Here is a 25,591-nt window from a genome sequence, read left to right as displayed (position 1 = left end):
CCTTTACTCAGAGTTGGCAGTCTGGGTGCTCATGTAAAATGCTTCTCAAAGTCTAATTTGCAGCGGCTCTCAGGGATACCTGGGAGCCCTCGAGACTTAAAGAGCCTGTATGAATTCAGTGTTTAACAATTACCTGCAAATGTGTGGAGGATGGTCTGAGTATATCACCTGGTTAGCTCTTACTTTCACAGTACATAAAAAAACAAGAAATAAGGCTAAAACAAAAAGGACTAATTACCCTGTCATTATGCAATAAATCATGAGAATATTCTCCACATTACTTTGTAGTGAGAAATGAAATGGGATTTTTCAGATACTAAGCCAGCTGATACAAAGCTGTATATCTTATCAGGATTTCTCCTGGACAACTGAATGAAGCAGTCTGAGTAATATTACCTCCTGTTAGAAATTTTTGAGAATGCAACGACTCCCAGTGGAAGTGACATTGCCCTTATCTAATGGAGCAGAGCAACAAGGTCCCTCTCTAAATCCTGGCAGAATACTGATAGAAATCTACTAGATGACACTCGCTCTTCTTAGCCCTAATATACAGTAAGTGATAAAGGTCAGACACATTATATGACTTCAAAATGATCAATCATGTGAATGCAGTGTTTGGTCAGAAGTGACTCTTTGTAATGAATGAAGGTGAGTGCTGTGTGAAGAAAGAATCTCATAAAAGTTAATGCTTATCTTTTAGACTCATCTAGATGAAATACAAAATTATGTTGAAAATTATTAATATTATCAATGCAAAATCAGTATGAAAATAGATTGACCTTTCTTATCATTTTTGACCTGCATTTTGCATGTTTTCACATGAATATTGATAATTTATCTTTGGTTATGAAATCTCTGAGGTTGGAAGGCCTCCATGGTATCTCATTAATCTTTTGAGTGCCATACATTGCAAAGAAAATACACTGAAATAATATTTCTTTGTTTCATTGTATTGTTGGGTTTGTTCTGAGCTTGCTCAGTATGTGGTAGGATATTCACAGGGTGATTTTAAGGATGTAGTTTTTTTTGTTTGTTTGAGCCCATCTTGCATTACAAATAACTGTCTAAGTTGTTTTTTTTTTCAGGCATCCTCACTGAAGAAAAATACTTCATGTGCGTCACAACAGCACATGGCACAACATTGGCTGTCTGAAGAGCTAGTAAGCATTTAGGTTCATATGATAGAACCCTCTTGTGGTGACAGTTATAATTGTGGTACAAAAAGGAGCAGGTAACATTATTACAGAGGCTCAAAGGGAAGATGATACTCAAGTCAAGACAATATTGCACTTCAGCACAAGGGAAATGAGCATGTTTGAAGGAATGGAGTTCAGTAAATAAACAAAATTAATTAATTCTTCTGTCTTGTTTGGTTTGTGATTTCCCTTGGTACCATTCTCGAATCATTTCAAATCTATGATTTGCATATTTTTACTTAGCCCTGCTGACAAACAATGAGTAACAGTAAACACTGCAAAGATTTAGAGCAACAGCAAAGTTCTGCTCTGTATGAGAAGTTTCGACCTCAAGGTTTCCGTGCAACGTGCTTCGTTTTTGTGTGGCTTCCTGTTAACATAGGACATCCTGTTCACAGTCTCACAGTCTGCCAGACCCGCTCTTCAACATCAGATGACGATGAACCGTTTCTATCTTTGCTAAATCTCTTTATGGATTCAAAGTGATTGACTGTAATCATGAGTACAAACATGGCTGGATGTATACTGGGGACAGCCTACTCTCTTCTGCTCCTTGCTTCTTTTCTCCAAGGTAATCCAGTGCACTTGCACATGTGCTCTAGTTAATATACCAGCAATGGTAAGATGTTAACCATTTGATTTAAAATGTCTGTTGATGTCTGGAGTCACAGGTTACATCGCTAGCAATGTACTTTATTTGTCTACATCATAGTGCCCAGCAGCCTTTTTTGCTTTAAAATGCAATAGATTTTTGTCTCCTCACTTTTCTTTTTCTTTTTACTTTCAACATTATCTGATCTACTTAACAGGAGCCAAGAATGTTGAGCTGTTTTTTAATGAAACAATGGAAGCTGAGGTGGGTCAGAACATTACCTTACCTTGCTTCGTGAAAGATGGTGCTGATCACATGATTGTCGGAATTAAATGGATGAAAAGTGAAGGAACAAACCTTGCTGTGTATGACCTCAATTATGGACCTCACCAGTATTGGCCTAACGTGACCATCCAACAGAAGAAAAATTATGCAAACAAGTTAATTGGTTCATATCTACACCTTCCTTGGGTGAACAAATGGAACAGTGGAATCTATATCTGTGAGATCTCGACATTTCTTTTAGGTTCTTTTAGGAATAAAACAAAGTTAACAGTGAAAGGTAAGCCTGCTTGCTTATTTGTAAAAAAAAAAAAAAAGAAAAAAAAGAAGCAAAATGCTTGTATCTCAGCACAATGTAAATTATTTCTGTATAAAAAGTTATTGTTTCCCAGACACTATAACAGTTTTTATGAGGAATCTATAACTATGTTAGTGTAGGACAGATCACATTGTCAGTTTTTATGTGGGCTTGGACTGAAGCAACAAATCATTTTATGGCTTTTGCTTCATTGTTGATTTGTACAGATTTCATATTTATCTAAAATTTTCTCCCCAGATGAGCTCAAACTATTGTGCAATACTGATAAACTTGTTGAGGTTCACATTGGAGACAACGCTACAGTTAAATGCACAGTCAACTCCAAAGCACAGTACAAGTGGACCAAGGTAAGTGAAATGTATAGATATAAAAAAGAACTAAACAAAACAAAAAAGATGTAATTTCTTTATGTTACCCTGAATGGAAAGTAATTCATAATCCCTTCATGGCTGTTCTTGTCTGAATTTCCACTGAAGTGAAGTGTAAGTGCAGTGAATAAAAATTAGGTACAAATTTGTTGGAAGAGTTTTGTAGAACATGTTAGAAAAAGGGAAAATTTCATTTTCTACAAAAAAGCTGCAACCACATAATACTTTTATATCAGCTTTTCTCCAAACCATTATGTACTTCGCATCAAAGTCAGTGCAAAGGGATAACTGCAAGAACGTTTAAACAGGGGTTGGAGGGATGTAATGTAAAATGTACTTTTTTTTAGCTTTATATCATGTTTTAATGTTATTCCATTATCAAAAAAACATACCTAGAGTGTTGCCTCAACTGTGTCATACATGTTTGAGGAACACTTGAACCTCCCATGCCAACCATTTAGGCGTGGGAAAAGTGCTGCCTATTTTCCCAAAACTTTGCCCTGGAGTTGCAGTCTCCAGCTGAGCTTTCTTATATTATCTTAAAGCTTAACACCCTGTGCCTACATTTTAGATTTGAATTTTGAATTAAAAAAGGAAGCAGTTTTTGACTTTTTGTCCAGTTGTATGATGGAAGTGACTAATGGAAAAGATCACACTGGCTGACAACATTCAGTTAGGCAAGCAACATTTTTAAATTGCATTATGGCACCATTTTTTGTACCTGGTAGAAAACAGGAACAGCTTAATGATGGAAAAACTTGTTGACCCAAAGTTAAAGGGCTTTGGGTCAACAAGAGAAGAGAAAAAAGAAATCCGGTTCAGGTCGCAGGGGCAGCAGTGTAAGCAGAGAGGTCTAAACTTCCCTCTCCCCAGCCACTTGGGTCAGCTCCTCTGGGAGAATTCCCAGGCATTCCCAAGCCTGCTGAGAAACGTATTCCCTCAAGCGTGTCCTGGCTCTTCCCTTGGTACGTGCTCGGAACACCTCAACAGGGATGCGTCCTGGAAGCATCCTAACCAGATGCCCAATCCTCTGCAACTGGCTCCTCTTGATATGGAGGAGAGGTGGGTCCACTCTGAGCCGCTGGTCCTCCTGGATGACCAGCTTCTTACCCTTTCTCTGAACGACAGCCCGGATGCCCAACAGAGGAAACTTATTGACCGCTTTTATTCGCACTCTTGTTTTTTAGTTACTACCCAGAGCTTGTGACCATAGATGAACATAGACCGGCCAGTAGGGCAAAAGCTTCAACTTTTGACTCAGCTCTCTTTTCACCACAACAGACTGGTACAGCACTAGCATCACTGCAGACACCGCACCTATCTATCTATTGATCTCTTGCTCCATTTTCCCCTCATTCATGAACAAGACCCAGATATACTTAAACTCCTGCATTTGGGGCAGGATTTAGTCCTCAACCTAGAGAGGGCACTCTGCCAAACATAAGTGCCATGGGAAATTCCAGCCATTATACCATTTTGGGAAGACATTTTCTTAAGCAGTTATGAGGCATGGTGGCAAAACCTTAAATGACTGCTGAGCAAATTATGCAACAGGTTGTTGTTAGCTTACACCACAGAGTGAGTGACGTAGTTGATGTCAACCACCTGGCTTAGCTGACCTTGAGAGGTTGAGTGGCCAAAGCCTTTCTCCGTCTATGTTCCCCAGAATGCTATGCAGTTCTGGGTTGATGTTCAGTGAAATGATCAAACAATCTATCTGACGTATTTTCGGTTGATCTTGATAACGTGCCTAATGTGATATAGATTGTTATTGATTTTTTGTCCAGCCTTATGTGTTGCTTTGTATAATGTACTGTGTAAAATGATCTGGTATTAAGTGTAAATGCAAAACTACTTTCACAGCAAGATTTGTATGTTCTAAGCTATCTATTTCTGGCATAGAACAACAAGTTTGTGTCAGACAATGAATCCCTGGAGCTCTGGGAGGTGACAGAAGCCCATGCAGGAATTTACAACCTGACAGTCAACACAGGAGACAAAAGTCTGCATAAAGATTTTATTATCTCTGTGCTGACTACAACCACCATTTTAAGGACAGGTGAGCCTCCCCATTTCTTTGCTCCTAACTGCTTCTTTGTGTCATACTCAATTTCGTCAGATCCTCAGGACTGGATTAACAATCTGACTCTGGGCCAAAGAGATTGAATGTCTTAATAAGCTGTACTGGATCAAAAAGCTGATACTTGAACTTCCATTATTATGCTGTAGCTTACTCATTTTTAATTTTAATTAGCTGAAAGGGATGATAGTGATTCAAAGGATTTAAAGCTGTCATGCAGGTCATGAGGAAGTAACTGTGAATAGATTGAGAATTTAAAAAAATAAAACAAAAAACAGAACCCAACTGTTTTTTCTGCAAATCAGTTGTTCAAAGAGATATGCGTGAAAATTAAACTGAGTTCATGTGATACAGAACTCACGGGATTTAATTCATCCCCAAATCCATCTGTGTCTTTTAACAATACAATTTTACAACTACTGTGAGTTGGCTGTAGTCAAGTGAGAAAATAATGTCTACATGTCAGTCCATATACATGTTTCATAAATAACTACAGGTAAACCATCTAGGTGTCAAAAGTTCTTTCCTCTCCTTCAGCTCCATGTTCAAACCACAGAAATAAACAGAGAAACGGAGTGATGCGAGAGCACAGTCTATTGGTCAGAGTAGAGAAGTACAGCAAGAAGCAGCTAAAACAAACTGAATGGTGCTTCAAAGGAGACTGCTATACCAAACTGCTCAGTTTTCCAACTAACCACCGCAACAGATAAACATCGATCATTAGTAAACATGCGATTATGGGTTATGTCATGTTTGTTTGTTAGAAGATTTTAGCACAACCTTAAAAAGTCTCACCAAGCGTGAAGTTATTCACAGTCTGGATTTTTTTGTACATTTTAATGTGTGGACTATTGAAACAAAAGATGCTAAGTCGCGACCTTCAATGGACCCCCCCCAAATAATAATTATGTTGCCTCTGGACAAAGCCAAATTTCATTGTTAAACATTGTATTCACTCTTAAAGAAATATTCCTCCTTCAAAATGTGTTTTTATTTGCTCTGACTAAACTTGTTTTGGCAAGTAAGTATAGTTTTTGTATGAAATTTCTGAACTGAGAGGATCAGCATCCATCTTCTTCCTTAAATGGCAAATCCTTTTGTCTTTCCAATCTTAAAAAGTGGCTACAAGAACTTTCTCTATGTTATAGTGTATTTATACCTTGGGAAAGGGAGAATTCACAAATTAATATCAAATGTTCCTCGACTCTGATCAAAAAGGCAAAGCCTTAATTGCAAAAAGCTATTTTTAACATGAATTGTTTGGAAGGCAAATTTATCTTTGGTGATTCTGTTAATAACTAAGACATCTTTTTTTTTTTTTTTAAGTATTTGAAAAAAGCCTTTTTTTTATTTGCATGTTTTATTTTTTTTGTGGAAGTTCACCTGTAAGAATCAAGTAACTGACTTTGCAACAATCCCCTCACCTGAAAGACAGTTTGACCACAGTGAACATTTGATTTCATTAAATTGGTGACTTTGTAGCAATATCCCTACTTTGGTTTTTCATGGTACTCCAGTTTCCTCTTACAGAAAAAAAACAAGCATGTTAGGTAAAGTGGCCTAGCTAAATTGCATTTTTTGCACATGGTTCATAGGTTATTACTGCAGTTAATAAGCCTATGTCATGTAACAAACAGAACCTAATTTATCTAAGCCATTGATTTTGATTTTTATTTCTTGTTTTCCCACTTTCAGGTCCAACAGAGTCAACTCAGCATCCAACTAATTCATTGCACACCAGCGCTGCAATATCATTAACCACCACACTTTCAACAGACACACAATGGACCACTCAACCATACTCCAGCACTGTTAGAGTCCCTGCTTCAGGGCATGTAACCCCTCCGGCAACTTTAACATCTGTCAGTGTCCCATCATCCCCTGACACCCAAACCATCACCCATCTCCTACTCAACTCCAGCATGTTGAATAATGACGTGACAGAGCTCACACCAACACAGAGAACGGCTAGTGATGTCACGAAGAATGAATCCAGATTTAACAGACAGCCCACAGAGAACATTTTCTCAATGAGCACCACGGAGTCCGGGATAGCAGGAAGCATAGAAAGTACTGGAACAACTTCAACTGTCCCTATTACCAGCACAAAGACAGGTAATACTCAATCAATCTTGCTTATTTAACTTTAATACTAAAAGGAGTCATTTATTATTATCATTTTATTGCAAGTCTCCATCTGGTAGCTACATTTTCTTTCTATTTGAAACAAGCTATTGTTTTTAAAAAGTTTGAATTCTTCTGTTTGCCTTTGGAGACATTGATTTGCTGTAATCCAGGCCAGGTCAAAGGGTCAGAAGGTAATCCATAAAAACATTTTAAGAACAAGACATGCTTGAAGCAAAATCACACGCACAAAAAATAAACTCCAAAAAGCCACAAATTCCTCAAATATGGGATCTTTATAAACTCTAACTTTCTTAGCCTCATGTTTGATTACTTGTCAGGTGAAATACTCATTAGACGGACCATCCAAAATTAATGGACAACCGAGGGACGGGAATTACAAGTAACACTTTTCAGCCTCAAGGCTAAAAGTTTTGTAATATAGTGTTGCATTTATTAAGAGTGGAATCTGGAGGCAAGATGATCAATATGTCAGGAATTTCTCTGTAGCTGCCTGTATCCTCAAAATAACCAATTCTTATTTATGCAATCTACTCCTTAGAAACCGAACGGCGTCATATCCTGTTGGTGTTCATCATCGTTCTGTTGCTGCTATTGATTCTCGTGGTTGCAATTCTTTACAGGAAACAACTCATAAAAAAGAGGTAAAACTAAAATGTTTGTCTTTTGCCAGTTCCCTGTAGCCAAACTGATTTAACAGACATGAAAAATGCAAACATCTCTCATGCTTTGAACTGTAACTCGTGCATATTTTAATGTCCACCAATGGTGGCAATCAATACTTTTGCTCTCACACTCCTGCAGCATGGACCTACCACCCTCGTTCAAGCCTCCCCCACCTCCTGTCAAGTACACTGCTGCAAGACGAAGCGAGACGCAGCTTTACCCCACTTCAAGGTGCAACTCTTTATCAGCCCCTACGAGACCAATTTTTGTATGATAAACAAATAGTAACTTGTTTTGTATGACAGCAATATCTGTTGTACTTGTTGTGGTCAGCTGAAAGGTGTTTTACGCAGAAAGAAAATATTTGTGCTTTTGCTGCGTGGACGCATGTGCCAGAATTTTTTCATTAGAGCAGGACGGCGTATCTTTATGAGATCACACGCAGACTCAGCCCTCTACCCCACATTTACTGGCACTGCCAATTTGGCACCTTTTGGAAGCATGTGTAAAGAGTCTTGAAATAAATTCCTCTTGATTGCAATTGAATAATCTTCGTTATAAAGGGCTACATCAAAATGAATGAATAAATAAATAAATATAGCTCTGTTGCTATAATTCCCACTGGTGGTGAGATAGCTAATATCCTTATGCATTGCTGCCATGTTTTAAATCAGCTTTATATAAATATAAAAAGAATGTAATTTATGTTTTCCTGTTAGTCAAAGGCTGACTACTTATTTTAATCTTGTAGCTGAAATTGCTTGTAAATCTAGGGTATAAAAGTGCAACAATAGGCGCAAAAGAGTAATACTATCAACAACCATTGTGTTGCCATCATCAGTGGTTCAAATTCAATATTTCTAAAAGATTTGATTTCATTCTACGATTATATTCCATTACTGCCCAATGTTGTAAAAAAGCAACAAACCAAAGAAATGCTAATAACTAAGAGTTTTTGTTACATGTTGCCTACTCAAATATAGCAGTTCTATAAGCTGGTGAATATTTTTAGTGCACAATTACTACAAATTCCTACAATTTATCGAGTTTCCATCCATCCATCCATCCATCCATCTTCTTCCGCTTATCCGAGGTCGGGTCGCGGGGGTAGCAGCTTCAGAAGGGAGGCCCAGACTTCCCTCTCCCCGGCCACTTCTTCCAGCTCTTCCGGGGGAATCCCGAGGCGTTCCCAGGCCAGCCGAGAGACATAGTCCCTCCAGCGTGTCCTGGGTCTTCCCCGGGGCCTCCTCCCGGTGGGACGTGCCCGGAACACCTCACCAGGGAGGCGTCCAGGAGGCATTCTGACCAGATGCCCAAGCCACCTCAACTGGCTCCTCTCGATGTGAAGGAGCAGCGGCTCTACTCTGAGTCCCTCCCGGATGACTGAGCTTCTCACCCTATCTCTAAGGGAGAGCCCAGCCACCCTACGGAGAAAACTCATTTCGGCCGCTTGTATCCGCGATCTCGTTCTTTCGGTCATGACCCAAAGCTCATGACCATAGATGAGGGTGGGAACGTAGATCGACCGGTAAATCGAGAGCTTCGCTTTTTGGCTCAGCTCTTTCTTCACCACGACGGACCGGTACAACGCCCGCTTAACGGCAGACGCTGCACCAATCCGCCTGTCGACCTCCCGCTCCCGCTGATAAACTTTATCGAGTTTATCAGCCAAAATATTTTCAGTTCTCTGAACAAACACTTCCGCCTTTCGAAAACAGATGTAGTTCACACCACACCCACTAGATGGGGTCAAGATACACATTCCTTAATGGGCGACACAACCACCACCATCAGTAGGATAGATGTACACCGTGATCATAGTGGTATCAAGATGATTAAATAAAATATATATATATATTAAGATACACAAGTTGGTTTTATTGTGCGTTTGTATGAAACTGTTCTCTTTGTGTTCTTTTTTTGTACATTTGTATAATGCAGTTTCAGTGTGTTTTGCTAAATGTATCAAATGCAGCAAGTTCATAAAAGTTGTAAATAAAAGGAAAATCATTTTGACTCTGACTGAGACATTTTTAAGGGCTTATTTTATGCCTGTAAATGATAGAAAACCACTGTGTTTTCTTGTGGAAGCTTCGTTTCAGAGTGTGTTTTCTATTTGTTTCCTGCATCCTCTAATGACCGCCCACTGTCATCTGTATAACTATATTTATGATTTTCCATCTTTATAACCAGTGAATTAGGATTTCCTGCCATGAGGCCCATTGGAGCTCTTCTGATGTAGCTGTTTATATGGTTTATATAACCAGAGGTCCAATGTTAATGCCACTTGTAAAGCTAGGCTAAACCCTACAAACCACAGCAAGTTAACATATTCACCACATAGTCCCAAAGACAAGGCACAAATTCTCACTTTTTAGGCAAAATATTCAGCAAGTGATAAAGGTTAGACACGTGCCGTGTCAGTCAGAAGTTTAAATACATGCATCACTGGCATGGAGGCCATGTTATTGGGCTTTTAATGATTTGCCTCAAATTTTCTTCTTTTCAAATCAAGAAATGATTGGCATCTCATTCAGCCACCTTGTGTGAAGCGCTGGTATCTATGGCAGCAAAACAGCCCCATCCACCATGTTTGACTGTTGATAGTGTTCGTGAAAGCTATTGCACTGACTTTAAACTTTTCTCCAGAATTATTAAATAATTGGTTTGACCGTTTATGTTTGATGATAATTTTACAATAAACTTATTGAGAACCATTTTACTCAACTATTGCATTTGCAAATATTTGTCAACAAATTTCCCATTTATACATTTTTCATATTTGTCCTTTTTGGCTCAGGAAATCAGACAATGTATAATTCCTATGTTTTTCTACTTCACATTTGTCAATGACATTGACATTGCATTCCTGGATCCCATTTATGAAACTTATGAATGAGGATTTTCAGCCTGAAAGCCCAGTGAGGCTCTTTGATGTAGCTGTTTTTGTTGTCAATAGACGAGGAGCCCAATATCAAAGACCACTGTTGTCCACAGCTACCACAAATTGACGCTTCTGTTGACAAAGCAGGGCTAAAACCACAAACCACAATGAACGTAAAGGCTAGCAAACAGATTCACCACAAACTATCAAACCTGGTATATTTTTTTCCTTCTTCTTTTGCAATTCATTTTCGTCAATTAAAATTAAAATTGAATGAAAATTAAATGTACTCTACATAAATTCCACCCCCAACTCTCGCAACCTCACCCAAATGTTGTCACAATATACTAACACGGACGTGTGTACAATGTATTCACACACACCGTTTCCTATTTAGTTTTACAGAGAAAAAATTCACGACAGCAGGTTTTTTTTCTGATTTTCCGACCACACTTGCAAAACCACATGCTATTGCGCATGCAAGATATAAATTCGAGATACACCATCTGCGCTGCTTTTCAGTTTTACAACAGTAAAGTGATATTGTACTGTAGAAAAAGAAATTTGGGCAAGTGCTGATAGTTGCATCCTCACCGTGAAAATGCAAATATAATGAATAATCAAAGTAAAAAAAAATGGTTTTGCTGACTGAACAGCTGGTCTTAACATCAACAACAACTATCTGCTCTGGCAACCTAACTTTAATGTCCTCCTTTTACTTCATGTTGATAAAATTTTATGCTAAGCTTAGGTGATATGATGAAATTATATTGTTCCCCCCCAAATGGCATTGAGGCAATCTGCTTCAAAATGAGGTTACATTGTTTCCTGTTTGTAACTGAAAAGCAGCAAGTTTTCAAAGCAATGTGAAAGCAGAGAGGGAGCAGAGGCGGGGTAAAAATAGACGGTGTAGTATACCTCACCAACGGAGCGCAGTGATGCCCCATAGAATGAGGAAAACTGTGACAACGAGACAACCAGCTTAGTTAAGGACAACCGGAGAAATGGGATCAGGTAAGAACATTTGTTTTAAATTTGTACAGCAGAAAGACACAATACGTTTTATAATATATACATAATTCAAGGACATTTTACCGTCAATCTGAATGTCGCAAAGGCCAGATCACGAATTGAGCAAAAAACGTGTCAAGAGAAAAGGTCACAGGAAAGAAAATAGTGGCAATGAAACGTCTTTGTGTTTCTTACACAGGAATATGCACAAAGTCACAACAAAAATCAGATTTTTAAAGAAAGAATCCTAACTTGTCTCCTTGTTTTTTTTTTTTTGTGGTAAATAAGGAGACAAATGATAAAGGAACACAAAAAAAACAGGGGTACAGAAATAACTATTGTTCAGCACTGCATTATTTCTTTCAGTGGCTAAAACGACAAATTGTTTTCAATTTGTCATGAAGAATCTCAGACTGCAATTGTCAGTTGTTGGGTGTTTGTCACAAGCTTAAAAGTATGTTTTCAATATGACACTTCAAAAAGATGTAAAGAAGACGTAAATTTACAAATATTTCAATCTTAATTTCAACACAGATTAAAGTTGTTGGGTTTTTTTTGTCATGTCATGTTTGCTGTTTAGAACATATAGCCCTGGTGGTGGTATCTCTGGCCTTGCTAATCTCTGTGTGTCTGAATATCATCTTCTGCTTAAGACAAAGACACATTTCATGTAAAGGTAAATAAAAGGTTCCCTTTCCCACATGTTTTTGTGATTTTTTCTGTTTAAAATTTGTTACAAATTGTTGCCTTTTTGTTTACTCAGAACCACATAACTGCTGCCATCCACACAGTTCGGAAGAAGAAACGTATGTTTATTTTCAATTCGTTTTGGAATTAGACTTAATTGCGCAAAATACAATGCAATTCAAAATGCATTAAATTCCTATTTAAAACAAAGTGTAAAACTCGTCTTTTCACATCTCATTGCAGCCTATCACAAATCGAAGGGCAATATATTGGTAACGTCAGACATCAAGAGCAGCAGGAAAATCCCCACAATCATCATGAGCGACAGGAAAATCCAATCTATGGCAACATCAGCACAGAAAGACGTGGTAAGCACAAATCTGCTTTCTGACACCTATTAAAAAAAGGGGAAATCTGTGAATCTGTTTATCATTGTATGACTCAACCGAGAAGAAAAAAGAATGGTTTAAAAAAAAAAAGCTGTGAATGGTTCTCCTGTTTTTGAACAAAATTTACCTTCTTCTTCACATTCATTATTTTAAACATTTTGCACTCCAAAATCAGAAAGAAGTTGCACCTTGAATTCCTTTTCTGAGATGTACATCCAGTGAATAGGGTCTGTTAGGGTCTTTAAAACACAAATTGGAATTTAGAATTCTTTATCAGTTTTGTAAAATAGAAAAAAACAAATGTATATATATATATATTTATACAGTCAAGTAATTGACAAATGTGTGTTACGGCAGGTTCTTCAGAGGTTTTCTACGAGACGATGTCCATGCAGCGCAATAGAGATTGTCTTAAGGTAACTGTAGTTTAAGAAATCAGTTTCTTTTTTTTTATAATTCAAAAGTCATCCATTTCAGTTATATGACATAATCCTAATTGACTTTTATCAGTAAAATTTAATATAGTCACAATTTGAGAAGTCAAAATAAGGCTGCAAAGAGTCAGAAATATAAAGCCATTTGACTTTTATCTTCCAGTTTCATTTTGGTTTTTTAGGGGTGGTTTTAATTTTTGATGTTGCTTTCAATTTGTTGGGGCTTTGTTAATTCAAGTGAGCAGCATTAGCACACGGCTGGCACTGCTTTGACTTAAATGCTGCTTTTGCTACAGATGCGCTTTCATGAAAAGACCGACTTTAACTTGCCTCATCAGAGTTTCTTGCACTCAAAGGAGCCTCAAGGTGACCGATGGCTCCGTACCTTTGTAGTTTCTTCACCAGTGGCATTTTGCTGAGACGTGATGAATATTTTATTCTGTTCTGCTAACAAGTTAAGCCAGCATTTAAATGCTGTTGAAGTTCACCTTAGTGGTGATCTTTGCTTTACTGAGAAAACAAAATATGACTTAATTTGCCCTCAGTGGAAATGAAATCATTGGTTCAGAAACTATAAACAAAAATGTACTGTAAACTAACATTTTCAGTGTGAAAGTTTTCTTCTTACACTGTATTAGTTCAACTGTTACAATGAAGACTTAATGTCATGTTTAATCAAATTAGCAAACTGTACATTTTGAATTACGGGCCTTCCACATTCTTCGGCACCTATAATAAAACCTAATAAATAAATCTTATTTCAGAAGCATAATCTCACAATTTTCTTTAACAAAAACCAATCTGTAAATCTAAGTATATTTAAAATTATTTATTTTGTCCTATTTTAAATAAGTATGTCTTATATCAAATTACTAGCACCTTTCACAGTTTTTACAAAATAAGAAAACAATAAATACATTTATTTAAATCTCAAAATGGTATAAATTGGACAAGATGCTCAGCTCCATTTTTCTGAGCCACTAGTCAACATTGGGAGAGAAAAAAAACCAAGAGAACATGGTATAATAATATGTTAATAAGTGTTGAGCTTCATAAATCAAGAAATGGTTACAAGAAAGTTGCTACTCATTTAAACTTCCCCAGAAACTTAAAAACAAATAAAACTGTGACAAAATAAAAACACACAGCATATGCTGTGAGAAAAGTTTATTACTGCACTAAAATATTTTTTTACATTTCTAACACATCTTCACCAAGAGTCCTAATAGGGTTGGGGCTCTGCTTATGATTGATTCAGCTCTTAAATTTTGTTATAATCATACAGCTGATTTGCATGTATTTCACTCAGAAATGCCCTTTGAAATAAATCACATTGATTATTATTTTCAAGAGCTTCGCAGTTGCAATTAAAATTGCCTCGACCACATAATTTCTGGTCGAGGCAAATTATGTGAAAAACAATGCTCTGCGGATGAGACCAAAATTAAACTGTTTGTAAAATATTTGAAGGAAACCTAACCCTGCACATAAAACACTCTCCCTGCTGTGAACCATGGGGGTGGCAGCCATGCTGTGGTAATGCTTTTATATAGCAGAAACCTGAAAGCTGGTTGTATATTTGTCCTTCTGTTCACACAAGAATAAGTTTATCATTGCATTATATTTGTTGGACATGTCACGCAGATCATTTGAGACCATGCTGACAGATTTCGTTTCAGAACGGAAGGCAGCTAGCATCTCTGACACACATTGTGGTCAGCGGAACTGCAAACCAGTGAACACTGTTGAGAAGAAATTGTTCTAAAAATAAACTAGACAAGCTCTACAAAAATAGAAGTGTGTCTGAAGCAAAAAGGAGAAAGAAACTGTCTCACATGTTCATCTGTTCTCTCCAAAACCAGCCTCCAGACTCTGACCTGAATTACGCCTCACTGGATCTGAAGATTGCAAAGAATCGCAAGAAAAACAGACACATGCAAGGCCAGGCACAAGGACGCCACAAGAAGCACGATCCGCTGGCAGACCTCCCGACGTCACCCTTGAACGCTTTCTTAGAGGTGGACATGGAAGTGGACGCTCACCTGCCATCCAGAGACACCAGTGTCATGGTCTCACACAGCAGCATCTATCTCAACAGTCTACAGATAGCCAAGGAGGCAGAGGAGATGGAAAGAGAGAGAGGCATCAACATGGACAAGGACAATGTGGGATGGGATGGCTTACGAGAGAGTGAGGAAGGACGGAGAATAGATTGGGATGAAGATCAAGAAAGTGAGGACAGAAAAGATCATTGTGATGATCGCAATGGGAATATATGTATAGAGCTTTTAGAGGTAGAAAATCCTCAGAGCTGCTCAGATCAAGTACCTGACAGCTTTAGCCATGATTGTGACTAACTATATATTTAAGTATTATATTACTATTCTAAAACTTTTCAACCTGTATTCTAGAAAAATGTGAAACTATTTTCATATTTTCAGGGCAAAAAATGTAACCATCATCTTCGGTTTTCTCTACGCTTCGCAGAGTTGAGCAATTTCCTCCTTGACACAGACAATCTACCTCTTAAAGTCTCCATATTGAGCAATAGGAACATAACTATACTTCTCTGTAATAAACTACTTTAAAAAAGAAAGAGGAAATTCTGCGTGACATTTAGAGGTCAAGAACCATGTGGAAAGTGTAGATTGTTGTGAAACGCAGGGAAAAGATTGAATCATCACAGGACACAGAGGAACTTTCACTCCTTTGATGTCTCTTATTCGTCCATCAGCAGATGTCTCATAAAAAAGTATGAAGGCAGAAAACAAAAGCATTTCTGTTTTCAATGGTGTGGGCGATTGTAGTTTGAATAACTGCACTTTCCTGTTCCACGGGCAAATCATTATAAAAAATTAAGCTAACAGTATAGAAATTGGAAGCAAACAAATAACGATGACAATAAATAGCAGTTTCCTTTTAATCTTCCCCATGGGGAGAATTGTCACACTGTTAAAATTGCAAATGTCGCCCACAATGGATTTTCCATGTAAAAAGCTATGATAAAGGTCATTATGTTTACAGTCTGAGCTAATGCTCCAGCTGTTTAAATGAATGTCTCCCTCGCTGTAATCCCCAATTTGCAGAGTAATTTACTGCCCTGGTGTCTACTGACAGCATAAGCTTGAAGGTGAACTCAGCACTCACAGGTTTTTAAGCACAATGTCTGTTGACAGTTTTTCAAAAGATACGAGTCTATCTCACACTTACAAATTATATGTGACCCCTAAGCATTATGGATAGACAGAAAGCTGCAAAAAAACACAATAACAAGTAGAAGTCCCCTTTTCATAACAGTCACCCTTTTGCATGTAAAATTTTGATTCAATATCTTGTAAAGGGATTCACATCCTCTAAAGTCCAAGATATTTTGTTCCAACACAACTGCAAATTTAAATTGATTTCTTATTCAAGATTGATTTTATATGACAAAGATAAAACCTGCACAAACTAGCCCACGATTGTGAATAGGAAGCAAACGTATTCATGGCTTTCAAAATTTTAAGCAAAAAAACTCTTAAAAGATATGTTCAGCATTTGGATTCACAACTCTTTACTCTGATACACTTTAACAAAATATAAGTCAACCGACTGCTTTCAAAACCAATAAATAGAATTTCTTGCATGTAAAAGTCAATCTCATAATAAGTCTACGTGATTTGTTTCTCAGAGGCTTTTGAGAATATTACCACAACGCATCAGAAAGACCAAGAACCACAGCACACAGGTCCGAGATGTACTAGTAGTTAGAGAGAAGAGTATGTCGCAACTGCAAACCTACCGGCTCATGTCGATGTATCTAAACTGACAGGCCTTGCAAAGATTATCATGAATCCAAGAAAACTCCAAGAGATTTCAGATTTTTCATATTTTAAAACTATAGGTCATTTTTTTTGTTCAACTAATAATTAAGTTTTATTGTACGTTAGCCTATCACGTATAATTACAACAACAAAAAAAAACACATTGAAGTTTGTGGGCATGTAACAGTGCAAAATGTTAAAGTTTAAGCGCTGTAAATACTTTTCCAATGCTCTGTAAATTCAACTTCTAAGAAGTGTCTGATGAGCAACAGTTTGCAACAGATGAAGGCCTACATATACTACTAGAAAAAGACAGCCGCCATTTGAATGAAACTTTGAATTCCGTCAAAGTTTCAGTCATATATGACTTCGCTCCTCGGAAAGGAGGCACAGGATTAATCCCAGCTTCCGTTGGTTGAGCTACAGATTTAAAGTTTCTTGCGACAGCAGATGATTGCACGATGAAAGGTGACAGGAAAATCCTTTCAAGTCCTTTCCTCTTTTTACAAAAAACAAAAGTATGTGTCAGAAAGGTGAGCCACTGACACTTGACAGTGACGGCTTAATGTGCGCAGACGCTCCTCTCTGACGAGACTTGAAAGAGTGATTTATTATAATGAACAGCAGCAGCAAATGTCAAAATTACATTTTTATTCCACTGTGTTGTACAAATTGAGAAATAAATGTTATTTTATTCTTTATAGAAAGAATATCCAATCAATAGTTTTCAACAAATTTTATTACTTGTCCAAGATAAAAGTTTGTCTTTGGCAAGTTTAATATTCTTATATTGTTTAATAATACTGAGTGATTTTCTAAAGATTTCAAGTTATTCATTGTACATAATTTTGTCATGTTGCTACTGATCAAAAGACCAGTTAAAAAATTATGCCACTTTTTTCAGCCAGTCTAATGGGTTCTAGTGATAAAACACCACTGCCACTGTAATGTTCATTTATGATTGTCTTGCTTGTGCCTCTGTGTCATTGAGTTGTTTCTTTTTAAATTACTCTGATGACTTTTTGCATGGCAGCAAAAATGAGTGAATAGTGCTTTACAAAAAGGTTCCCAGTTGATTGTAAATTTAGACACGATTCAATTTTTATTGGTGCTTTAATCCTTTAGTTGTTTCTTAATGAATGTAGCTGCAGCAAGGTTACACATGGATGACTAGTCATGATCGAGGGCCAATAGCACATCTTTAAAACTGCTGCCTTTTCAATAAATGAGAAGACATTTAATCAATTTCATTTAAATTACAGACATGTTATGCAAATAGGACCCAAACCCATTGTGACTATATGTCAGATTTATATCCTATGAGTCCTATGCTCTATAGACTAAGTGCGCTTGTCAGTAATACACACCAATCAAAGAATCTAAGGCAGAGGTGCCCAATATGCAGCCTTTGGAAAGATTTTTATGAGACAGCAGTCCACAATTCAGGAATAGCTCACATTTATCTCACCAGACTGATAATGGTTATTAACTTCAAACAAATTATAGTGAAATGTTCAATAATCAAAAAAAGGTGCAGACAAATTAAAACAGTCTTAAAGTGGAAGACTTAAAGAGGGGGTAATGTGTATTTTCCAAGCACATGCCGTCATTTTGTACCACAATCAAATAATTATTTTACATTCAGGTGATATGAAAAGTCTGTATATTTATCAAAAATAAATATGGAAATCGACGTTAAAACCCAAGTCTTTTGCGAGCCAGCGTAAGAATGAGGGGCACAAAGTATCATTGGAAGTGAGTGTGAAAGTGTGTGTCAGATGCATTTTGCACTTACAAAACGGTTGAGTAATGACTTAAATTACACCGGCTTGTGAAAAGCATCTTCCTGGAGGAAAATGCTTAAAAACAAGTTGCATAAAAAGGTTCTTAAATGTAAACGCCCAGTTTCTGCACCACATGTTTTCATGCTTCTATAGAGCTACCATTGGAATTCACACACATAAAATCAAGCATAACTACTTTCACCTATTGATCTTTGATTTGACAAAAAAAAAAACGGGATGTTTACTACCTTAGCAGTGGTTGTTGATGTCGATGACAGTTTCACTCAACTGGTCATGAGGTCGGCTGCAGGCCTTGATGCATTTCTTGCATTACTCCATACTCTGTTTAGTTGTTGGAAATGTAATCATACCCGTTTTGGCAGGGAAACTGGATATTTTATCTCTTTTCCCCGCCATGCTCGCGTATTAGCATTTTCCCGAAAATTTCCGGTATTATGGTAAATATGTCGCCAAACCGTCAAGGTACAAACGCGAGTCCCAATTGCGAACGCCGATTGGTCAGTTGCTGACGACTCCGCCCCCCCTAGAATGATTGGCAGGTTTTAATTGCTTGCTGCCGCTAAGTTGGGGCTGTATGGTTGAGGAATGGGGAAGCAGAAGATATCAGGTTATATTTGATTTTTTGAAACAGAATAAGTTATATGATAGGATATAGTTGTTTTTTGTTGTTGTTGTTGTTGTTTTTGTTTGTTTTGTCATGTGGTCCACACTCCTTACCAGTTGGTGGCGGTAATGCTCACCCAACGTTTTTTGCCAACCGCCAATATATTTCAACAAGAAGAAGAGGAAGAGGAATGGGGTATTCAGAGTGGGGGGTGGGAGTTTGGCTGAGGAGGGGGTTTTGAGTGGTGGGCAGTGCATTGAATGAGCAAGAGTTTAGGTGTTTAATGCATAGTACCACAAACACCCAGTAACTTTTACTCGAAAGTAGAATATTTAAAACTTAAGTAAAAGTGTTTTTTTAAAAAAAGAGGGACTCGCGTTCTTGTAGCCTAAAATGCATCAACAATGATGTACAGATCATTTCTGCATAGAAATCAGACAAATACTTTTAATTAAAATATTGTGTATATTTGTTTATTTTTACAATAGAATGTTGTTTTTTGGGGGTTTTTTTGCATTTTACATAATATAAGTTATTTAAAAATTATGGCCCACTGCTACTTTTTAGCTTCATAGTTGTGGCTCTTGTTTCAAAAAGTTTGGACACCCGTGATCGAAGGGCACCAAGAAACATGAAAAGAATAGTTCAGGATTTTTGAACAGAGCTTTGGGTAAAAGCTACTGATATCAGTAGAAGTCTTTCTTTAATCTAAATCCAGTGTGACTGATCCAAGAGGATGTTGCAATAGAGCTGTGAAGGAACCAAGACAAAAAGTAGAATTCAACTCTAATTTAAAAATATCAATGTGTTTTACGCTGAGTTCATTTGATCAGTAGTTATCTCATTTACATTTGGCACTGATTTACTGCAGATATATTAACTCTTCATCACCTTACTCAAATATTAAAAAAAAATGTAAGTATATGCTTTAGATCTTTTGAATGGGGAGTTAAGTAATCAAATTCGTAGCCTTCTAACACAAATTGCACCTTCAGTTCCAATAAATAAATAAATAAATAGTCATAGAGAAGTCAAGATTGTTGTCGTGGTAGTTTGATTTAATAAGTCCATAGCAGTGCTAATTTTTGAGCAAAAGGGCCTCGACATTTACCTGTTATTCTTACAGCTGGAAACATAGGAGGATTGTCATTTCTCCTTAAAGCGATTGAAGTAATAGGAAGTCTGCTGAATTTTATTTTCCTGTCCAGCCAATTTTTGAATGCATAATGCTGTATCTTTGACTAAAACAAACATTTATTTCATAAATATTAATTCATACTCATTTATTCTTTCAGTAGAAATTTAGCTTTAAGCAACTTTTAAATAGGGCATTGCCAGCAAGTTTTCAAACTATTAGCCAGGTGCAGGGACACTGGTAATTCAAAAGATGTGTAATTTCTAGGTTTAATGAAGAAAAAAATGCAATAAGGGAATTAATGAATTATTTCATATAGCTCATTAACTCATTAATACAGTGCTCACCTTTAATTGAAATTGAGCACGGTCCGCTAAAGATGATTTAAAGTAGTATTTGATAAGTATAAATATACGACAAATAAAATAAGCTAGACTGAAAAGAGAAACTACTAAAACCACGTTTCAGTTTAATATCTTATTAAAGTTTTTCAAATACTGATTACAGGAGTAGTGATACATAAATACATGATGGATATACGTAAAAAAAAACGATAAACGCTTTCAAAAAACCATAGACTGTACTGTTTTTGCTGTAACACCAACCTTTTTTATTTATTTTTTTTTTTCATTAAAAAAAATAAATAAGCCGCAGAGTGAGACCTCTTCACAAGCAGAGGCGATCTTTGCTCCAAACATGGCCGCTCGCATGTGAATGTCATGCCACTAAAATCCTTCATGTGAATGAGTTCATTTCAGGTGTAACTGGTTAGAGTGGAGGTTTAAACGTAAATCTGATCTAACGGGGTTTTTTGTTTACTTTATCCATTAAAGTTAGTCACGCATTGGTAAGTCCAGAATTTCCTCGGATCCGAAGATCTAGAGACCAGCTTACTGAACACATTAGCAAACCAGTGGCTCGCCACCGAGTCGGTTGAGATGGATCCTGACCAGCAGCTGAGAAACGTAAGTTGATTTTCCTCTCGCCGATTTGTAAATAGAGATGTGGACGGTGATTCTGAATGACTGCATTTCTTCCAGCTGCGGGATTTCCTTTTGGTTTACAACCGCATGACTGAAATCTGCTTCCAGCGCTGCACAAGCAACTTCAACTACAGGAACCTCACAATGGACGAGGTACTGGGAGCAGACATAATCATAACCCCGTTATCTAAGTACACTGACACATGCTATGTTTGTAACATGCATCATCTTGTTACAAACGTAGAGTTGGTATATATTTATAGAAAATACTTTGATTATCTATGAATCACATCATCTATAATGTGACATAGATAACATATCCGTACTGTAATATTTTGTTGTGATTAACATTCCTACTGTCTGTCTGTCAAGGAGCGCTGTGTGGACAACTGTGCTGGGAAGCTGATTCGCACAAACCACCGCTTGATGGGCACGTATGTGCAGCTGATGCCTCGGATGGTGCAGCGAAGGATGGAGGAGATGGAGAGCAAGGCTGCAGAGAATGCAAAGGCAGCCGAGGCTGCAGCTACACCTGGAACCATTGGGACTGGAGCCGAAGCCACACCATCAATTCAGACATCTATAAGTTCATCTCCACCTACTCAGATAACCTCTTCAGTGACTGAAGTAGCATCAGAAGTCCATGACTCACCCTTAAAACCAGCAGCATTAGCAATTCCAGCTAATACAGTAGCCACAGGAATAGGTTTATCAGCCAGCGCACCACTTACACCCAGGACTGATGGTGTAAATGTCTCAGAGCTTAAAGAAACTGGATTAGGATTTCCTCAGCCTGCTGTATCTGGAATCCAGAATGACTTTGGCAGCCCTAAAGCATCACCATGACCAGAAAATGGACCAAAAGGCAGATCCTACAGAGTCTAAATCATGAGGCCTGACAGGCCAAGAGAGTCATGAATCAAAGAAGTCTTACCGGTCAAACTGAAATCTCTGTCCTCAACATCCAGGCAAAACAATCTTTGAAATTTATGAAATGATGAGGATTATTTTGACAGAGTACTATTGTTTTTATTTTTATTTTTTTTTTACTTTTTTAGATTTGTCTTGTGGCTGCAGTCATATACATGTCATCTTTTTTTTATTTTAGATTAATAAATAATTAAAGGATTGCTGACAAGGTTAACATAAAGGTATAGTTCAGGGTTTTTTTTAAAGTTGTTTTCTGATTAAAATCTAAAATGTATATGTTTATGTGCTTTACAGCTGAGGTCCCCAACCCAGGTCCTCACACCCCACTGTCCTGCATGTTTTAGGTGTTTCTCTGCTTCTTTACACCTGGCTTAAATAAATGGGTGATTAACAGACTTCTGCAGCAACTGGAGCTAAGCAAATGAGTAAATGCCACCATTTTTACCATTCTGGAAACATCTAAAATATGCAGGGTAGTGGACCTTGATTACCCAGGTTGGGGGCCTCTGCTTTACAGATGGAAAATAAAAACAAAAAAGGAAAAACATATACATTGCAGTGGTGAAGTAAGGGAAAACAGACTACACGTTACGATGGTCCAGTTATTAATCAAAAGTACCTATAAACAAATGGTCCTTTAGTCTATATTTAAATTAACAGTATTTCAGTATTTTGGGATTTTCTGGAAGTTTATTTTGGTGATTAAGCCCAAATACATCCTAAGAATGAAATATGCCATTCTAAGGCATTTCAGAAGTAGTAATTTATATATTTTTTTGTATAAAAATGCCAACTCAATTAAGTAGCTTCTTTGACTTAAAATCCTCTTACAAGTTCAATTCAGGTTCACATTAAATTCAATTCAGCTTATTTACATAGCACCAATTCACAACATATACTTTCAGTTCAGTCATACATAGCTACTAGTTGATCCTATTTACCAAACAGTGCAATACGTTTTGCTCATTATTAAAATTAGCTTTAAAAGGTTTCTATTGAAGAAAATCATTTACATTTAATTAAGTTATAGATTTGCAGCATTCACTCAAATGAGCACGTAGTGACAGCAGAATCCTTCATACAGCTTCATACTGATGCATGTTGCAACAGTGAAGAGGAAGAACTACCCTTTTATACAGAAAAAAGCTCTGGCAGAACCTGGCTCAGTGCAAGCAAGCATCTCCCACCAATTGGGAGTTTGAGAAGACAGAGCAGATACACAAAAATGAAACAGAAAAACTAATGTAGGCGTACCTTCTATGCAAATAAAAAGTAAAAAGTTAGTAGGAAGTGCTCCACCTCCTACTTCCATTTTCCATATGAAACGGGACAAACATGACGATATAAACTTTAAAGCTACGGTGCTAAAAAGTTATTTCAGAAATCCACCTTGGTCTCACTTTCTGTTGAACTAGCTGCTAGCTTTAGATTTCAAGATAAGATAATGTGGATTTAGAGTTCATACCCATGCCTTTAAATAGTTACTTCTGTTTGCTGTTATTATGTCTGAGAGCTTGGTCAATTTAAAACAGTGGTGAAAGGTAATGAGGTCATGTTGATGCACTATGATGTGCCTAAAAACAGCGCAAGTTATAAAAGAAATAGTTAAAATCCAAATTTTTCATGTAACACATTACGAAATAAAGATTGTTATATATCAACATTTCAGGTTTTCAGTTCTATCAGTCATGAGAGACTTAGACAACCTGAATTACATCTGAAGGGCATCCTGCTGGATGTTCTGACAAAGCTTCAGGTCTGACTGTTATGACTGTGAAACGAGGTTATGACCTTGGTCACATCTGCCTCCTCACATAGTTTCCTTTGTGTTGCTATCAAGATGATCTCACATAGCATTATCTACTACTGTCATCTGTTACACACAACAACTGCAAAATTCAGCAAGAAGTTGATAGGGTTGGCCAAAAAAAATTGTGATGCTTATAATTCTATGGTCAACATCAGTCGGTTGCATTCTAAAAAGCTTGAACAATTGTCTCATCAGTAAATATAATGGGACAAAAATGGATAAAATAAAAGGCTACTTTGTCTCCACTCTTGTGTCATCATAGGGCCTTTTGATGATACAAAAGGCCCTTTAGTGCACATTATTGCATTATTGCACATTGGTGCAATAATGTGCAATAATATATTACACATCGATCCTGGTTCTTGGCAGCCTACTTAGGGGAGGAGTTATTGTGGTTACTGACATTCCTACTAGTTCATGTAAGGATATTTCACATTAAATTTGTTGTGGTTAGTGCAATAAAGAACCAAGGTCGCAACATCTATCTTTATGTCTGTGTTGCACCTCCAGGAAGAGTTTTCTAAAACATGAACCCAAATATATTACACCTTTGGCTATTTTCTTAAATAACTGAATAGTGGCATTGAGAATATCTTTCTAAATGTAATTTAAAAATCAATGTGAACACTGGCCTAAAAAAGCATGCAATTAAGATACTACTATAAAGTTGCGATTTGACTAAACTCATAATGATCAACCCACATTTTTTGGTAGTTTTCTTCCTTGGTCATTACATATCTACCACTGACCATGACCTTTACTATCTCAGATACTGGTTAGGTGGACATTAAGGTGATTTAGAGTACACCCAAAGAGTTGAATATGTTATAAAATTAAACCATAACTCTTATGAATATAATATCCTGCCACATATTGCAGTGCTCTGAGTTTGCTGTATTGCAGAGTCTGATGTCGACATGGTGATTGCTATGCTACATTGTGCAACTCTACTTCTCGAATAAAAGCAGACTCTGGAGAAACACAGTGAAATATTTATATAAACTACAGCTCTTCATTGGCAAGTATTTACCATCTTGTTATTATGTGATTATTTCCTGCTGATTTCTACCTTTTATGCCATTGTTACTTGCATTACATAACTACAATTTTCGGTTTACAAAAAGGTCTGCAATCCGTTTTGTCCCATTATAGCCATTCACAACAGGTGATGGCATATTGATATGTATTAAGTTCAGCACCTTTTTGAGTCTATGCCACAAAAAATAAAGGCAATTACAGAGACAAAAATGTGTCGACTCTACCAAGATATGCCTTCTAAAGGGACCAATGATTGTTTGTGGATCATACTGCAGATAATAAAATATATATATATATATTTTTAAAAACCCTTGTGTATTTTCAAAGTTTTATTTCTCCAAAATTTCAAACATTTATTTCTGACCCAAAGGCAGCCGCAGCGCTGCATTGCCTCCTGCAGGGGGCGTCGCTGTGTCGTTGTCCCAGGACG

At 37.1% G+C, this 25,591-nt stretch overlaps 3 protein-coding genes across 3 annotated transcripts; all 3 read left to right on the top strand.

Annotated features, from left to right (window-relative positions):
• Positions 1 to 1,597: 1,597 nt before the first annotated feature.
• cd96 (CD96 molecule) lies at positions 1,598 to 8,770 on the top strand. Its single transcript, XM_023342951.1, has 7 exons — positions 1,598 to 1,767; positions 2,006 to 2,350; positions 2,627 to 2,736; positions 4,660 to 4,816; positions 6,533 to 6,952; positions 7,524 to 7,626; positions 7,787 to 8,770. The coding sequence occupies exons 1-7, from the start codon at positions 1,695 to 1,697 to the stop codon at positions 7,920 to 7,922; spliced, it is 1,344 nt and encodes a 447-aa protein (XP_023198719.1). The 5' UTR covers positions 1,598 to 1,694; the 3' UTR covers positions 7,923 to 8,770.
• A 2,472-nt stretch (positions 8,771 to 11,242) lies between these two features.
• On the top strand, positions 11,243 to 17,025 carry LOC111610158. The gene is made up of 6 exons (XM_023342952.1): positions 11,243 to 11,546; positions 12,124 to 12,219; positions 12,307 to 12,349; positions 12,474 to 12,598; positions 12,977 to 13,035; positions 14,916 to 17,025. Exons 1-6 carry the CDS (start codon positions 11,537 to 11,539, stop codon positions 15,408 to 15,410), a joined length of 828 nt encoding a protein of 275 aa, XP_023198720.1. The 5' UTR covers positions 11,243 to 11,536; the 3' UTR covers positions 15,411 to 17,025.
• Positions 17,026 to 21,089: 4,064 nt separating this feature from the next.
• timm10b (translocase of inner mitochondrial membrane 10B) lies at positions 21,090 to 25,415 on the top strand. The gene is made up of 3 exons (XM_014471783.2): positions 21,090 to 21,365; positions 21,441 to 21,536; positions 21,756 to 25,415. Exons 1-3 carry the CDS (start codon positions 21,339 to 21,341, stop codon positions 22,227 to 22,229), a joined length of 597 nt encoding a protein of 198 aa, XP_014327269.1. The 5' UTR covers positions 21,090 to 21,338; the 3' UTR covers positions 22,230 to 25,415.
• Positions 25,416 to 25,591: the final 176 nt, after the last annotated feature.

The sequence above is a fragment of the Xiphophorus maculatus genome, chromosome 11, assembly GCF_002775205.1.
Source record: "Xiphophorus maculatus strain JP 163 A chromosome 11, X_maculatus-5.0-male, whole genome shotgun sequence".
Lineage (NCBI taxonomy): Eukaryota > Metazoa > Chordata > Actinopteri > Cyprinodontiformes > Poeciliidae > Xiphophorus > Xiphophorus maculatus.
This window is presented reverse-complemented; position numbering and strand designations above follow the sequence as displayed.

Bases quoted from the DNA above. Each gene is read 5' to 3' on its own strand.
- timm10b (XM_014471783.2), top strand. From the start codon at position 21,339: ATGGATCCTGACCAGCAGCTGAGAAAC. The intron at 21,366-21,440 runs GTAAGTTGATTT...CATTTCTTCCAG, and splicing joins CTGACCAGCAGCTGAGAAAC to CTGCGGGATTTCCTTTTGGT. The intron at 21,537-21,755 runs GTACTGGGAGCA...CTGTCTGTCAAG, and splicing joins GGAACCTCACAATGGACGAG to GAGCGCTGTGTGGACAACTG.
- LOC111610158 (XM_023342952.1), top strand. The intron at 12,599-12,976 runs GTAAGCACAAAT...GTGTTACGGCAG, and splicing joins CATCAGCACAGAAAGACGTG to GTTCTTCAGAGGTTTTCTAC. The intron at 13,036-14,915 runs GTAACTGTAGTT...CTCCAAAACCAG, and splicing joins GCAATAGAGATTGTCTTAAG to CCTCCAGACTCTGACCTGAA.
- cd96 (XM_023342951.1), top strand. From the start codon at position 1,695: ATGAGTACAAACATGGCTGGATGTATACTGGGGACAGCCTACTCTCTT. The intron at 1,768-2,005 runs GTAATCCAGTGC...TCTACTTAACAG, and splicing joins CCTTGCTTCTTTTCTCCAAG to GAGCCAAGAATGTTGAGCTG. The intron at 4,817-6,532 runs GTGAGCCTCCCC...TCCCACTTTCAG, and splicing joins AACCACCATTTTAAGGACAG to GTCCAACAGAGTCAACTCAG.